Source organism: Colius striatus, chromosome 4, assembly GCF_028858725.1.
Source record: "Colius striatus isolate bColStr4 chromosome 4, bColStr4.1.hap1, whole genome shotgun sequence".
Classification (NCBI taxonomy): domain Eukaryota; kingdom Metazoa; phylum Chordata; class Aves; order Coliiformes; family Coliidae; genus Colius; species Colius striatus.
Window position 1 is genome coordinate 85,077,786 of NC_084762.1, and position 17,522 is coordinate 85,095,307.

At 42.3% G+C, this 17,522-nt stretch overlaps 1 protein-coding gene across 1 annotated transcript; it reads right to left on the reverse strand.

Annotated features, from left to right (window-relative positions):
• Positions 1-1,843: 1,843 nt before the first annotated feature.
• On the reverse strand, positions 1,844-17,428 carry DERL1 (derlin 1). Its single transcript, XM_061995177.1, has 8 exons — positions 17,085-17,428; positions 15,443-15,554; positions 12,158-12,222; positions 9,536-9,562; positions 8,743-8,838; positions 7,497-7,549; positions 6,242-6,352; positions 1,844-4,465 (listed from the first exon to the last, which is right to left on the reverse strand). The coding sequence occupies exons 1-8, from the start codon at positions 17,235-17,237 to the stop codon at positions 4,327-4,329; spliced, it is 756 nt and encodes a 251-aa protein (XP_061851161.1). The 5' UTR covers positions 17,238-17,428; the 3' UTR covers positions 1,844-4,326.
• Positions 17,429-17,522: the final 94 nt, after the last annotated feature.

Consider the following 17,522-nt stretch of genomic DNA (forward strand, 5'->3'; position numbering starts at 1 on the left):
GACTAAACACACACATCCCTTTTAAGAAATAAATGTAAACATTCAGATATAAGACGGTCTGTGGTGATTCTGACTTCAAACATGACCTCCAGTTGCCATAATGGTCACAGATTTACAGCTGGTTGGCCCAGAGAAACGTGGCCTTAAGAGTAACAGCATTTCACAAGGGTCTTGGCCTTTTTTACGGGGTGGGGGGAGCCAAAAAAAAAAAAAACCACCAAACCACCTCCAGGCACTAGAATTCAGGTTTTATCATCACTTTTTTTCCCCCCTCCAATATCAACAAGATTCTGCAGAGGCCTTGCCAGCACCCCATAGTTACAGCTCTCTCTCTACAACTTTTGCTCACAGGTGTTGTAATCACTCCTCCTAGATCATGTTCTAGACGATGAAAGGGTGAGCCACTGCTGCCAATACCTTTCATCAACAAAAAGGTGTGCTCAAAAAATACAGGCAGCTGAAGTGTCTTCATCTTTTCGATGCTAGAGAACAGTACATCATCACCTTTTAGATGTACTTCTGCTTAATATGCACATATTCCAGAGTTAACTTACTTAACGAAGTCATGACAAGAGACTCAGTTCTGAATTTCACATTGCACTGTTACTGTCATCCATGGCAAAACAGAAATCTAAGGACACACAAAAGAAGAAAAACCATTTACAAGTGCAGGTGATGGCAAGGCCAAGAACATCTTCACCAAAATTAGTTCTCTTCCACACTACAGCAAGTACAAACTGATCCATCATCCCAAGCCTAGCAGAGAACAAGGGAGAATATGACTCATCATCTTCTTACAGATGCAGAACAGGATTACAAAGCCATTAGGTGACTTGTTATGTCAGAAGTTTCAGACTGTAAATTACTGTGTCTCTCTCCAGCTCACTACCTTAACCATGGAGGCAAAGCAGTCTTCCTCCTTGATACGGTACAGTGATATAAACACTGAAAGAATCTTATGTTGTATTGCAAACAATGTGCTATTCAGAAAATGAAAGTCTCTCAGTTTTCCTAATGCAACAATTAGACGACAGAAGGAAGCAACAGGTCCAGCATGTCATGAAGGCAGTGGTAACACCCCATTACCCAGTTGTGTAGAGAGAGGAGTTGTCACCAAGACAAAGCGTGATAGACGAAGCACTTCAGAAGCATTTGATGGCACATTCCCGTTTCTTCCGCTGACTCTTGACACAGTTGGAGTGAAATCAACATGCACATACTTGCCACACTGTTCTATCTGCTGTATGTAAGTATGGACAGAAACTTTCCAGTTCAAGGAGCACAAATTCATACAGTGCCTTATTACCAAGTCCATGATCTTCTTTGGTGCCTCAAGTGACATCAGATGAATGGTGAGGATCAGAAGAGTCATTCAGGATGCACAATGTGTCTACAAACTAGTTCAAGAGCCTCAAAAGGAATTCTGACAGCTGTGCACATCTGGCAGGACAGAGGGAAGGTTTTGCAGAAAACCAAGCTCACTCCTGGAAAAGTAAGCAATCTTTGTCAGTCCCACGAAGTTTGAGGGTGAGCAGAAGGATACTTCCTCCCAGAGGACAATAAATAATCAACTGCACAAAAAACAAAACTGTAAAATGTAATAGACCAGGAAGGACACAGAGTGTCAAAATTCATTGTGATACACAAAGAAACTCCCTTTATGATTTTGCGGCTCATCAGAGAAGACAAGACTCCCACCCAAAAGCAGGTCACTTCCTGGAGTACTTTGATCAAGAGGCAGAGATGGTGTCACAGTGTTGCTGTCAGACATCCCCCAGAGAGGTGCAGATCCCCAGGCTTGGCTTCAGCTGCAAGGTGATTTAGCGAAACAAGAGACAGGAACTGAGATTAAAACTTTAATTTAAAACTTTGCCAACAAAAATTGATTACAAAAAGGGAAATTATCTGTACAAAATAAGAAAGGAGGTACTCATTGTCAGTGTATGCTGGAGGACAAACAGTGCTTCAGCTCAAGTGACAAGTGAGAAATGAACACACTCAGCTCATAATATGGAATTCTGAAGTGAATTTTCCGTAAAGCAAAGTAAATTGACCTGAAGCAGCTCAAAAGCTAATCAAGACTTATCAGAAGTCTATTTTCCTTGCAAACCTTTTCCTCTTAGTTTACAGAAGAAGGATGTACTAGAAAGCAAGACCCAGCACAGTGCACTGGGCCAGGACAATGACTTTTGCCAGGCTTCCTCCCACTCAAGCCTTTCTTCTGGCCTTCTGTACACAAAGATGTTCTGCAATTTGAGTGTGCCAGGGTTTTAGCTGAGTAACAAGCTATTGCATCTTCACTTAACAGTTAGGTCCTGACTCAAAATGAAGACAAATTCTTTGGAGACAGTGATATTACTGTGACTTAGAAGACCAGTTGCATCATGACTCCTACAAAAACGATGGTTCTCAGACTTTTCAAGTTAGCATCAAAGATTAGTCTTTACAACACTGCCATCCTCTTCTCAACCTACCATTTTATACAAAGAAAAGACAAGAGCATCTTTAAGCTCCTCACTGAATGGACAAACATGGCAGGTGATTTCTGAGCTCCCAGCTCCTGTAAAACCTAAGCACACAATGTGATCATTACTAGTTTTCTACATTTTTCCACAAGCCAAATCAACAGAATTGAGCTGCAGTGAAGAAATGGAGCATGCATGGTTTTTTTTAAGTAAGCCAGCTGAAAGCCTTCAGCCCAGCTGCTTATTTTCCACTTAGTTTCACATCACATAGTATTTACAATTTTTTAAACCTTTAGAACCCAGGTTTAGTGAAGAAACAATTTGGTAATAAAAATCTTTTGGCCCAGACTCATTTCACCTACTTAGAGATTCCTGAGATACCCAAGTTGGGGCAGAACAGCTTTCTGTGCCCTACCCACTCAGTAAAAAGACAAACACTAAAGGGATATTCCGTCAGACTTGAATCTTATCCTAGTGACGTTCTTCTTCCTTCAACTATAAAACAAAAAGTGAGCAACTACGTGCCAACTTAGAAGTCTTGGTTAAGCTTAGAGTACTTGTGCTCCTAGCTGAAGTGTTGTCATTTCTGTAAGCCTAAGGCTTACCTTACTCACTACCAGTATGACCTAGGGCCATCAGGGACAGCTACCTTTTAGGAACGCTACAAGACACACACGAGTCCTCCTTACAGCTGGGAAAACTGAGAGAAGCAAGAAGTTTGCTCAAGTCCATGTGGTGAGTCAGCGACAAGTGAGCACTACAGCTTCCTGGATCTCAGCCCTGTGCTCTGCCCATGGGAACCTAGTACAAGGAAAACCACTGTACAGAATAATTCCCTTTTCCATGTCAAAAAGCTTTACCGAAAAAGTAATACTAATAAACAGTATACATAATTTCTTATTTGACAATGAAAGAGTTCTGTAGTAAAGCAATCTGTTCTATTGTGTCTAGACCCTGAAAAAGTTTATTTCCAGCTTTGATTCTTTGAGGTCTTAAAGCTTTTAAGAGAAAGCTGAAGATTCAGTTAACAAACGTAATGCTGCAGTCAGTACCCTTTAGATTAACCACAATGATACGTTACATTTTCTAGTTTAAGTTGTATTTGTGCTACCCAATTGTGCAATCAAAAAAGAAACTCTGAAGCCAAGAATTCACAGATCTCAGGGAAAAACAAAAAACAATAAGCCAGACAACTTCATCTTAAACAGAGCAAGCCTTGTAACATGCCATGAGAGTTCAGAGATTTCATTTCTGTGGATACCTGTTATTGCCATTTCAAACGAAAGCCCTCTTATCCTTAGTCTTGCCAGGGAAACCTCCCCTCAAAACACAGCTTAATAATGGAAACAAAACATTTGCACTTTGCTTTATGAATGCAGCAGGGAGATATCAAATAATGTTTCTGAATACCTTGGAACTTAAGCATAGCTATGGGGAAAAAAATTGGGTTCCTAAACTTTGGGGTCCTTTGACCCATCTGCCTCACACTGGGTTCTTACTTTCCTATGGTCAACACAGCCTTTAACATATCAGGTGAGACAGAGCAGTGTTCGCTGGTCTGTCTGATCATAGAACAAGATGGCACAATGGATGCCCGCTGTGGCAGACAGACAATACTGTATACAAAGGCTTTTTTAATGGCAGAATCAAATTGGACACTACTGGCTAACCTGGAGCATCATCTACATTTTTCCCTTCTGGAGTTTTTAACTTTCACTTGAGCCAGAAACATTCTTTCTAAACAGTTAAATCCGACAGTACTAGAGAGAGCTCAGTTCTTAAGCATGCTCTGCACCAGGAAGGGTCGGTTCTACGTCCCATTAAAACCAAAGAGTTGCTGTTTCCCAAGAGCAGGAGTTCTTCACTGGTCCCCTAGTCGGAAACCTTGGCCCCAGTTGTGTCTTCCACCACCCTGCTGATCTTCTGCAGCTCTTCTCATGCTAGCAGGTGGGATACCAAACCCAGACACTCCTCCTCTCCTGTTTGGCAGCCAGCGGTACCTAAGACAAGGCAGAAGAGAAGGAGAGAGTTTGAGAAACTGCTGTACCTTGGGAGCCCGATGAATTTTCCATGCACTTCCTTTTAGCTGCTAGACTTTGCAATAAAACTGGCTTTCCACAGCAGTGTTTCTCAGAATTCTTTCTAAATCTGAGCCCTCAGCATATTAAAAAAAAGGGAATTCTGGGGAACTTCCATCTCTGAGATGTGGTTAGATGCAATAATCCACATACAGGGAAAAAACACCCACAAGATAAGAGTCTCGTGGCTGAGAATAAATGCTGTGATGTAAACTTAAATTCCCTAAACTTGTCTCCCTTTTTTTAGAGGAAATAATTTTAAAAAGCCAAATCATTTTTGAGCATCTCTCTCCAAGAGTTGCAAAGCTCCTGTTATCATGGCATTTAACCCTATCACTGCTCTCATTAATAAACATTGCTGAGAAGCTGAGAACCAAAGAGTCTATGAGAAACAGGCTCAAGCAACTGGCTTGCCTGAAATATAAATCTAAGCTCAGATGACCTGGCCAGAGCAAATCAGAGCTGTAAGACTTCACCACCCCACCTATGCTACCATCTAAACAGAGTAATCTAAAACATAGCTTCTGCATTCTGCAAAGGATGCCATCAATGAAGAGTCATTTCAGCTCTACAATTGTTACACAGAGCTCCTGCGAACCCCTTGCTGAATTTGACCACTAAAATCTGAGGCCTAGTTCCTTTCTATAAGACAAATGATCCTATACAGAAAAAGTTCCTCATTATTATACTAAAGGTATCTCATCACAGCATCTTTTCCTTTTTAACAAAACACTACAGTGAATAGGTAGAATTTGACCCTTTGTAGAGATGTTTGCAGTGCTTCTGTTCCTGCTTCTCAAATACAGAGAAAAATTAAATACACATTTAATTTAAGGAGGAATTAATAGAATTGCACACAGCCAACAAGACTGATGGCAGATTCAGAGCTGTTATCATCTTGAAAAACACTTAAAGAAACCAACAACTTCTAATCTTTATGGAAAATCATGTTTAGCAGAGGGCTTGCAAACACAAAAGTAGAAGTCAAAGCTTCCCTACTCATTAAAATTTGGACAGAAACTATAATTCAATTTTGCATTTTCTAATTAATAGCTTATGCTACAAAAAGGGTTAGGAGAGTTGCTAAAGTTTGGAGGAGAAGGGATGTTTACAACCCAAAAGAATAAAGACAAGGGCAACTGATGCTACAAACTTTGGCCTCTGATTTTAGTATTTCAATGCCAAAATAGATCACAAGAAAAAGCACTTCAGAGACCAAGACCTGCAGTCTCAGTCAAGGTGACTGGTAGAGGCTGCAATGCAGAACACACGTTGTAATCCTGAGAACAAGTCTATAGCTGACTCCTATTGTTGTTACAGGCTGCTGAGCAACTGTAATGATATATGGAAATACAAATAAAAGCCTATTAACTAATTCTTTCTGACACCATCTGATAATTGTTTGAGAGTTCTCTCTACTACAGCTCAATTCACTAGCACAACTATGACTTTTATTGTCACACTTAAGAGAGGGTAAAGGACATGAGCCATTGTTAGGGGTAACAAAGAACTCACATGGGCCATTTACAAGAAACCCAACATTTTTGATGACTCAGCAGCACAGGCAATCTAACAGTCTGAAGCAGATTGATTTAGCAAAGTATTTTTCACTTTACAATCCCAGCAAATACATGTTTGATGAACAATATAGAAAACTGGGTCAAACAAACAGCAAGTTAAAGAATAAAGCCAGCTTACAGGAACTGAGGTGTGGACAGAAAATTCCTTCCTCCCAAATCCATTGGATATTTAAACATTAAGAAGAAATACAGATGTCCAACCAGATTTCCTATCAGCTCATTGATGACTCTGGAAGGCAAAAGAAAAAGAACTGGTTTACATGCTACTTCCTCTGAAAATAAACAAGTGAGCATCTTCTGCCAGTTCCTATTGTTCACCTGCCATGGGCAGTCAGCCACAGAAAATCTCCCTTCCCTCAGCATTTTGCAACCGCTTCTTTAGAAGGGCCAACCTTCAGTGCCAACACATCAACAGGCTGTCCCACCCTCCCTTCCAAGCCTTCTCTACAGTCTGTACTGAAAATGCAATTAAATACTTGTAGTTTACATCAGGGAATTAGACCGTACAGCTATTAGTGTCTAAAATAATAGGCTGCAGAGTTTGAGAAGTGACTGCTATTTTCATTGGACAACTTGTCTCCTGCTGTACTCAACTGTTTTGTTCCCAATTTTGCAAAACCACTGCTGAACAGAGGCCCTTGAGGATCTCCTGTCATGCATAGAAACAGCAGGTATCTAACAGCAAGCAGCTCTCTCAACTGACGGGGGAGTCAGTAGGAGGCACAGCCAGGCAAGGGAATTTGGGCTTGCTGTACCATCTCTTTTCACAAATCAGGCACGTAACTTGTTCTCATCACCTGCTGTGTCACAGCAGCACCAAGAGGCCCCAGCCAAAACAGGGCACCCCTGAGAAAGATGAGGCTCAGAGGGGATTTCTGCATCACAGAAACCCAAGGCAGACCAACAGATTCAGCGAGAGCAATATGGCACTTCGTGGGCTTGTTGTTGCCTTTTGCTTGTTTCACAAGCTGAAAAAAGCATCACATTGGACAAGACTCTTAGGGAAAGAAGTAACAGCACCATCAGAGTCAAGCTAAATTTGTTTCTAAAACCAGTAAAGATAGTTGGTCATATGGGATGACATCCTTCTCTACTGTGCAGCACTCTCAGTAAGGAAAAGGCCTGGTGCACAGATTTACCAGAAAAGAAATGAAAGTCTTATTATTTTCCCTTCACCTACATTCTCTAGTTCTCACGTGCACAACTCCTCTTTGCTTTTATCTTAAATGACCACCATGTGACACTGAGCACTAACAGCCAGGTTACACAGCTTTAAGTCTCTTATACTGATATTGCTTCTATATTCAGCAGTAAGTTCAACAGCCATAAAAAACTTGTGTAACTTCAGACTGGCCATGTAAGTAAATACATACGATCCACCAATGATGTAGTTGAATCCCAGAATAACCCAGGGAAGGTAACAGGCCTGAAAAAGAACACAATGGAGACAGAAAGGTTTTAAGGACAAGTTAAGGACATAAACCTGCTTCGATTTCCCACTGCACTAATAAGCATGATTATGATCTCAATGTCTTAGGCATTACACAAATCCTGATACATTCATTGAAGCAGATTCTGATAGGATAATTTAGGCAGATTCTACCTAACAAGGCAGGATACTCCAAACTGAGAGCAGCCAACTTTTTTAGACAAATTGCACTCATTTAAACACTGCAAGCAGATGTGTCTTTGGCAGCCTCTGTTCCACAGCAAGCTGACATCTGAAAGACAGTTATAGAATCATAGAATGGGAGGGGTTGGAAGCGACCTTTAGAGATCATCTAGTCCAATCCCTCTGCTCAAGCAGATCCACCTAGATCAGGTCACACAGGAACATGTCCAGGTGGCTTTTGAAAACCTCCAGAGAAAGAGTCCACACCATCCCTGGGCAGCCTGTGCCAGGGCTCCCTCACCTCAACAGTAAAATAGTTTTTTCTTATGTTTAAATGGAACTTTTTGTGTTCCATCTTCATCCCATTACCCCTTGTCCTGTCACTGGATACAACAGAAAATAGTGATGCCCCAACCTCCTGACATCCACAATCTATATACTTGTAAATATTAATGAAATCCCCCCTCAGTCTCCTCTTCTCTAAACAGCCCCAGTTCCTGCAGCCTTTCCTCATAAGGAAGATGTTCCAGTCCCCATCATCTTGGTGGCTCTGCACTGGACTCTCTCCAGAAGTTCCCTGTCCCTCTTGAGCAATCCTAACATTCCTGATTGTGAAAAGGTCTGGAAACAACGATGAAAAGTTTTCATTACTAAATCTGATAGAAAGAGATGAGGTCTCATATGGGAAAGAACAATATAAAATATCAACAGTTTGTCACTCCATGTCCCTACATTCATTTTTCATCCAGGTTAATGTTTATCGGGAATTTTTTCCTCTTCTCAGATTGATGAATTTCAGTTGTCAGGACACCTTTTCAGTAAAGCCAAGTTGAGTGACACCATATGGAAGACCATGAAGAAATCTGTCCTTGCTGCATCTCAAGGAGTATATAGCTATCTGAAAGTATGGCATATCTTTAATAAGAGAAAATATTTCTATTTTGCCCCTCAGCCCCTTTCAAGTGCATCTTTGGGCAGAAACCTTTCCAGTATTCCATCTGACATACCTTAAATCTTGTTCCAAACCAAAATGATACAATCATGTCTCTGTTCAGCTGAGCCCACACGTAAAGTACTGACATGATGAGTGGAATCATCAGCAACTGCAATGTTTAAAAAAAACAATAACAAAAAAAGTTATCAGCACTTTCACTGATGCTCAATAAACTTAAAACAGGCAGCTGGAGCTATATGCTTAAAAAATAGCTTGTAAGCATGGTACATCAGCAAAACGTTCAGAGACTGCCTGAGAATCTTTGCCATCATGTGTTATGAATGTGTCCACAAGCTATTGAGAAAACTAAGCAGTAAGCAGAAGAACCTACTTGTTCTTTTGCAAGACAATGCCAAAGCAAAGGGCTGAATCTGAAGGTGCATTTTTCACAAGAAGATCTTCTGTTGGCAAGTAAACTGCACACTAATTTTGAGAATGCTAATGAACCCAAGAATCATTTTTAGATAAAAAAGTAAGAACACTGAGCCACATTCATTAGAAGAAACAGTGCACAGGTGACATCTTGTGTCCATTTTAGTAAAAGGCTGAACACTTCCTGACTGAAAAAAAAGGCCAATTTTCACTCTTTGGCTCCCTAACTATGTTAGGAGTGGCAGAGACAGAAACAAGCTTGTGATGTCAGCTAAGGCTAACAAACTAAAACACTAATACACATCAGCAGTTCATTTTGATGTAAACTAAACCAGCCTAACTTAACTACATTCTGCTGATAATACTCTTTATCAAGTCATTAATTAGTTAGAAGTTCCCTAAGATTGTTATTTAAGAAACTGTACCACACTTACCTGCATGTCCATTGCCAAGCCAGTTATCTGTCATTGTACCATTAAGGAAAATGGAGCAAAACCTGATAGAACAGAATGACAAAAAGAAGGTGCACACACACACATGCAAAGGCCTTTCATGTTTAAAACAGTGGTTCTCTGTAGTATTAGGTTGACAACTGGAAAAAAGAATGAAAACTCTTCAATGATTTAGAGACTTACACACTTAGCACCAGTAATTGCTTGTCAGTAACCTTTCAAGCTACCATCTCAAGTCATTACCCCAGGGCTGACTAAATGTTGGATTTCTAACTAAAGAAATACCAGATGGTTAAAAGAAAATACCAATATATTGCTGCTGACTCATAGAAAATAAATCATCTCTTGAAGTGCATCAATTCAGGCTTTTAATACCACTCTCTTGCCTTGAAACTCAAAAGATCTACTTGCTGTTGTAACTGCTGAATAGAAATAAATGCTGAAAGGTTTTACTAGGATCAGAATGCTTTTAACAGTTCAAGAATGTGTATAAAATGGCACCAAGCATCTTCCCAGATCATGCATCCAGGTGACACCTTACATCATAGAGGCAACAAGCAAATAGAAGTTTTTAAATGAGCAGTCTGAAAGGCAAGTCACAATCAGATTCACCTAACAGCTCACAGCCAAGAGCGTGCAACCACAAGGAGGCTGATGGTTTTCTTAACAAGAGAACTACCTGCACGTGGTTTGCCTCCAGTTACTGCTGTGGCTCAACAGGACTAGCAGGAAAAGCAATTCCCACCACGCAGTGGAATGGGACTAGATATTATCAGTTGATAAAAGTGACAGTATTTCTACACATCAGCTCTCCTGCCTGTATCTGGTTCACACTGATGTCTTTGTCCTCTTTCTTCCACATCCTGTGCCCCCACAAATTGCTACAAGGTGGTAACAACCATGCATATAGAACAGGAGCATCTCCAAGGATGGAGGTTCCACAGCCTCTCTTGGCAACCTAGGCCAGTGTTTGACTATTTTACAGTGTCTTTCTTACATTTAAATGGAGTTTTCTATGCTTCATTTTGTGCCCACTCTCTCTTGTTCCACGCCATTGAGAGAAGTCTGGCCCCATTTCTTTTACTCCCTCCTCTGTCAGGTATTTATCCACACAGATATCATGTCCAGCTCTGGAGCCCTCAGTACAAGACAGACATGGACCTGTTGGAGCTGGCCCAGAGGAGGGCCACAAAAACTATCAGAGGGCTGGAACAGCTCTCCTTATGAGGAAACACTGAGAGAACTGGGGTTGTTCAGTCTGGAGAAAAGAAGGCTCCATGGACACCTTATTGTGGTTTTTCAATACTTGAAAGGGGCTTATAAGAAAGATGGGGACAGACTTTTTAGGAGGGCCTATTGCAACAGGACAAGGGGGATAGGTTCAGAGTAGACAAAAGGAATATTTTTTTTTATAGGGAGAGTGGTGAAACACAGAAACATGTTGCCCATAGAGGTAGTAGATGTCTCGTCCCTGGAAACATTCATAGTCAGGTTGAACGGGGCTCTGAGCAACCTGATCTAGTTGAAAATGTCCCTGTTCATTACAGGAATGTTGGGCTAGATGGACCTTTAAAGGTTCCCAACCTTGAACTACTTTGACTCTATGGTAAGACACCTCTGAGCCTTATGTTTTCTAGGTGACAGATGCTTTAACCTTTCAATCATCTTTGTGATCCTTCACTGGACTCAATCCAGTATGTCCATGTCACTGTACTTGGGAATCTGGAGCTGGATGCAGCCTCTACATATCTCACAAGGGTTGAGCAGATAGGAGTAATCAATCTCCCTCAACCTGCTGCCAGTGCTTTGCCTAATGGGGCCCGGGAGGCCAGTGGCCACCTTTGCCACAAAGGCACATTGCTGGCTCATGGTCAACACCGTGTCCGTTAGAACCTCAAGGCCTTTTCTGCCAAGGTCTTTTGCAGAGTGTCAGGCCCCAGCTTGCTCTACAGCCTGAGGATATTGCTGAGCTTGGTAAGGTTCCTTCTGCAGCCTCTCAAAATGCCTCTGAATGGTAGCACAAGCATCCTGTCTATCAACAACTCGTCCTAGTTTTCCATCCTAAACCAAAATTACAGCACAGTTCTTGGAAAAACCGTTTCCGAACATTCCCAAACCAACAAGTCAATCTTCTTTAGGGAGCTGGTTCAGTGCAGATATTGCAATCCTGCTTTTGCAGACTCAGCTGACTTGTACTCAGTAGGTAAAGGATTTCATGAGGTACCTGAATTTGCACCTCAGGGAACAGCAGATCACACCTATTTGCACATGGCAGCTTAAACACACTAAATTCACTCTTGGCCCACATGGCAACCCACGGAAGTGGCCAAGTGAAGCAATACAGCAAACACCCCAGAATCTCACACAGCATGAGCTGAGCCTCATACATACAGGACTCTGGTCCCCTCATTCCATACTTGTACTAGCACCTTTATTAGTCACCTCCCTGCAAGCCCCTCACTACCTTTCCAGGAAGGTTAAAAACCCACCTGTGGACATTTGCTACATTTAAAAATTGTTAGTTGTTCAAACCTGGTCTTCAAACATATTTCAGGCAGAAATATCCTAAAATATTCTAAAGGCTGATGATGAGCAGAAGGATACAACAATGCAGATCCAGTTAAACAGGAGCATGAACATGTAATCTGCCGGCCTTCCATCAAAGGCCCCTGTAAATAAAAAGAATTATCAGGAAAGGTACTGAAATCTTTGTAAGAAATTGATACTTTGATGGGCTTTTTTAACTTTTGGGAGTCTCTGAAAATTCATCTAATAACCCACTTATTATTTTAATCTTTTTTAATTTAAAAAAGCTTTATAACAGAACAGCCCACAAATCAAAAATAAGACATTCAGCATATTGAATTAAGTGCACAAACAGAGTCTCCGCTTAAAAAAGAATAAGCTTGAACTCTGGAGATAAGTGCATTAAACTCATAAGACTTCAAAATGGAGATGGAAAGTGTTTTTCATAGGAAGCTGCCCGTCCAAAGCATACAATAAGGAAATACCCTTGCACAGCAAAAGCAGAGACACCAAGTGTAATGATCAAGTCATGTGAAAACCAGACCTTACTCAGGCAAATTGCATCCTCTTTGCATCATCTAGTCAGACTCAAGAGATAGGATAGATTTTACACTCCAGGAAAATTAACATTCATGACAAGGTGGGTACACAGAAGCAGTGCATTCTGTTCCTTTTAAGCTGAACCGCTTGCCTCATTTCCCATTTCAAACATTTGTCTATTTTCTTCAGAACAGTGGAAACAAAGGAATAATATTCCCTGCATGTCAATCTAAATTAACTTATCTTTAGATGCTCAGTTGAGCCCAGGACGTGACATAGAGAGAAGGGTTAAAAACCAAAACCACCTCACAACTCCTTGCACACTTGCAAATCATAAGCTCTCACTCTTCCAAACTGTGGCAAAAGGCTGACATGGACCTCAGCATCTGAGCAGGACTCCTATCAACTTGCATATAGCTTCATGCAGGCAAGGAATGCCTGTGAGTACAGACCCAGAGCACTGACACACACAGCCCACAACAAACAAGTTAAACTATATGCTAATAATTAAACGTCCAAATGCCTAGAAAGAAGGCAATTGCTTAATGTTAGCACTCTTTGGCTTCCTACAACTACCTTACAAAACAAAATGCTATTTTTAGGGATTAGCTTTTTACAATAATTACAGTAACTCAGCCTATGTAAAACAAAATTGATATCTTAGTCATTTAAGTTTACTGTTTTAAGTTCAGCCATGCAAGTTAAACAGGGAGAGTACCTCACAAACCAACTTAGAAAAATCTTTTGGAAAGTTTTACAGGAGGAAACTAGATAAACTGCAGTTTTCTCCTTGCTGTTCCCATATGAGAAATAGAAACAAATAAAGAGAGGAAGCTGACTAACCATATAAAAACTGTGGCACAGGAATTCCTCCAAAATAGGAAAAAATCAAAGCAGAAATCAAAGTTTTTCACTTCTCTAGGTGATTACTAACAACTTAAATAGTTTGTCTAATATTCCTAACTTTCCAATATCTAGGAAAACTGAGCTCCAGACTACCAAGAAGCTCAGCACAGGTGCAAGGTGAGCTCTAGCCCACTGGATCCTTCAGCAGGGCTCTGAGTATAATCCAGTCATCAGGGAAGAGCTGTAGACTCAATCTCATCACTCATTGCTGGGGAGTGAACTCTGCATATTCTGCTTTCTCTGTTGATATTTGTTATGTTCTTCTCCAACAGAAACAAACTGAAAACACATCAATCTCCTTTTCCTCAGGAAGCTAGAGGTCAGCTTGTTAGGAAAGCACAAGCACAGTACAAAACCATATGGATATTTCTGACAGCTAAATTTGAAGCTAGCATGCAACACCAGTGTATGTTCAAAAACCATGTACAACCCCGAAAATAGAAGCTTCATTTCCTCATTTTCACAGACAAAAGGAAGTAGAGATCTATGCTGTTTTCCACCTGTAAACATAGTACCAATAACTTACACATCTCCCACTTTCAGAAGGATTCGAGCCTTTTTCACAGAGAGGAGCATCAACCTAACCAAGAACTTAATTTATACCCAGGAAAAAGATTGTATATAAAAGATGCATTGACTCAAACAAAACCACGGCTGAATTTCTAGTTTAAAAATCCCAATGTGTTGTAAATCAGGAGTGTATATTTACTGCTGAAAGAACTCACTTCCTTCCACAGTAGAGACAACTCAGGCCATTTCTAAAGCACATGTACAAGTGGGGATGTCTTATATATGTTAATAAGGAACTCTTACTACACATAGCTTTGCACAGCAGAATGTTGTAACTGCCAGTACTCTCGTGTGTTCACAATCTACTGCAGAAAGGCTCAAAGAGAAGGAGGAACTGTTTCCAGCTATTAAACTACAACTTACTTTCACTGAGAAATCAACCAAATACAATGAGGCACCACTCCTCCCTTCCCCAGCTACTCTCCTTACAGCTTAAATGGGATTCTACAACACTGTCTGCATGACAGGTTTACTGAGGATCACTTCTCTGTCATGTGAACTCCCAAACATCACCTTGCAATGTAATGCCACATACACTATCAGTTCTAAGACTTCATCAGAACTACACCAAAGTTCTTGTGCATAAAGGCTTTCAGGAGGAGCTTGGCTTTGGAAATGAAGTAATTATTTACTTCAATTGAAATAATTTCTGTCTAGCTTTAATGAACAGTGCAATGCAATGTGAAACCAATTTTGAAGCTACCTTGTAACAACAATCCCTTTGAGAGAAATTAGCCATTATTTAATCTCCTTTCTTCCATTCTTACTCTTCACTCCCCAACTGAATATTCCACCAGCTCCTTTTTCACATTTCTGTTTGACAGAGGGGTGCACTCCATTTGTACAAAGTATCTCTCAATTCAACACAGCCAACAGAAGAACACAAGCAAACACTTCTTTTAAAAACAGGAAAATCTGACATTGTTATTTTCTCTAGACAGATATACATATTATTACATATGCTCTGCCATCTTTCCATGTCAAAGGATGCCAAACACAAGAAGCAGAGGTAAAGTCTTTTAGTCCCTCTCCCTCATTTCCTGAAATCCAACAACTAAAATCACCAGACCCTTCCACTGAAGCAACCATGAAGTTCAGATCCTAAATGAACAGGTTTCCCTGTCACACGGAAGGAGTCAATCACAGAACATCAGCCTTCTGAGCAGCTTGCCATTGACCAGCAGAAGTGAGCAAATAGATGAGTCACCTACCTCATGATTCTGTCTGCATCAGCCACAACCCCAGGACCACAAATATTCCCATGAGAAGCTTTATCTGAAAATGCTTAAGTCTCTATCTACTCCAAGCAGAGTTCACCATGTGCATACAATGTAATGGATCACATACCTGTTTCTAACCGTGATGAATATTGATACAAGAAATACAAATTCACCAAGTAGAGAAATCCTGTTCCAGGTCCCACAGGGAAGAAGAAGGTTGCAGTTATCGGCCGCCAGATCTGTCCAGATCAAAAGAGAAAGATATTTATATACTGTAGAATGAAGCCATATGCATAGGCTTTTTGTCTCCACTCATTATCAGCTGCTTGGAAGATCAAGATTAAAAATACTCCACATATCAATTACTGCTGCTTCAGTAGCTTTTACATTTTTTCTTTTAAATCTGATAAGCTTGACGTTATTAAGGTTACACCAGAAATTTACAATGCAAAAGGGATATGCTTACAAGGATGCTACCCTGGTTTAAAAGGAATCACACAGAACCCATTCTCAGCTGTGTACAGATGGCAAGGAATTCGGACAAGAGCCTTTAGCCTCTCATTCCAGACAGCACACGCTGCTCTGAGCATTTTGCACCTGCTTTAGAGAGTCTCCCAGCTATCAGCATCAGGCACAGCCAACTGTATGGCAGCATGGAGCTAGGGCAGAAAACATCTGGCTGTTTATGAATGAGCTCTTTGGCTGGCAACATTTCCAAATAGAGCACTGGGGTTCTGAACATCATAGTTCCAGAGAAAGTAACAGAACTAGAGGAAAAATAAGTCATTTATGCTACTGAAATTAGGGACAATATATGAAATTAACTACAGAGATATACTAAAAAGATATGTCTTCTTTTTTTCATTCTTTTTTATTGAGGATATAGCAAGCACAGAGAACAGAAATTTAAAGGTTGAGACCTTTTCTCAGCCTTCACTTTCATTTTCAGTTCATCCTATCGGCACTCTCCCCCTACATACCTGCACACCAAAACACTGATCCTGTAACCTACCAACACAAGGAAGAAGACGACGTTCAGCTTGTGACCACTTTTGATATTGCTAATGCATCCAGAAACACTGTACATCGGAGCTTTAAACAAGACTTTAGCTGCTACTTTGTGTCAGTCACACCTAGGCAGAGATGCTGATAATCCCAAACCCAACTTTTCCAAATTCCAAGCAAGAAAGTGCATTCCTTTAGCCTTGTCTTAATATCTCCAGAGCCACCTGCAGTTTAGGACAGTTGCACACTTGCCAGTAACCTCTGTTCCTACAGTCACCAGAGTCCCACAGCAGAGGCTGGGCAAGTCACCTGAAGTCACAGCCACAGGTTTTATGATTACAGAGGTCAGCACAACAATCGGTGCCAGTCGGGACAACTCCCCCCAAAAAGACGTAAGAAAAAAACGCACCAGAAAGAGACACTGTCAAGGGCTGTCAAGGGCCTCTGTGCTCTGTGCCTCAGCCAGGGGCCGGGGCAGAGCTCGAGGTGAACCCGGGGCCCAGCTCGCACACCTTACATAGCTTAAGCAGCAAGGCAGGCCCAGATTCCTGCTGGAGGGGAGCTGCGGGGCACCTCGGTGCGCGACTCCCTCTCGCGAGCCGTGGAGCTGGACAGGGGGCGAGCCCCCGCCCGCATGCAGCCGCCAGCCCCACAGCGCGCCAGCCGCTCACTACAGCTCCCAGAATGCCGAGCGCGCCCCGCACCGATGTCTCCGCCGGCGCGGGCGCCGCAGGGCACGCCGGGACCGGTAGTGCGGCCCGTACCTGGAAGCGGTTGATGAAGGCGTCGGGCCAGAGGAAGAGGTAGAGTGGGCTCACAAGGCCCAGCTTGCCGATGAGCGGCACCGCGATGGAGCCGGCGAACCAGTAGCGGGTGATCAGCGGGATGCTCCGGAACCAATCCCCCAAGTCCGACATGTCGCTGCTGTCGCGCCCGGCCGCCGCCGAGACCTCGCTACGAACCAGCTGCTGAGGGAAAGGAGAGGAGGAAGCGCGACGAGGGTCCGGCTGCGCTGCCCGCGCTGCTCCCGCGGCCCCGGCCAAGGAGCGGAGCCCCGAAACAGACGTGGCCTCGCCGGGTTCGGCCGAGCCGCCGCCACTTCCGACCCCGCCCCTTCGGCTGCCGGGGCGACCGCGGCGCCGGAAGTCCCGCCTCGGGGGCGGGGCCCGCGCCGCCGTTGCCGGGCGACGGCGCCGCCGCTG

Bases quoted from the DNA above. Each gene is read 5' to 3' on its own strand.
- DERL1 (XM_061995177.1), bottom strand. From the start codon at position 17,237: ATGTCGGACTTGGGGGATTGGTTCCGGAGCATCCCGCTGATCACCCGC. The intron at 9,563-12,157 runs GTATCCTTCTGC...GTACAATGACAG, and splicing joins TTAACTGGATCTGCATTGTT to ATAACTGGCTTGGCAATGGA. The intron at 6,353-7,496 runs GTATGTATTTAC...TTTGCCTTCCAG, and splicing joins AACTACATCATTGGTGGATC to AGTCATCAATGAGCTGATAG.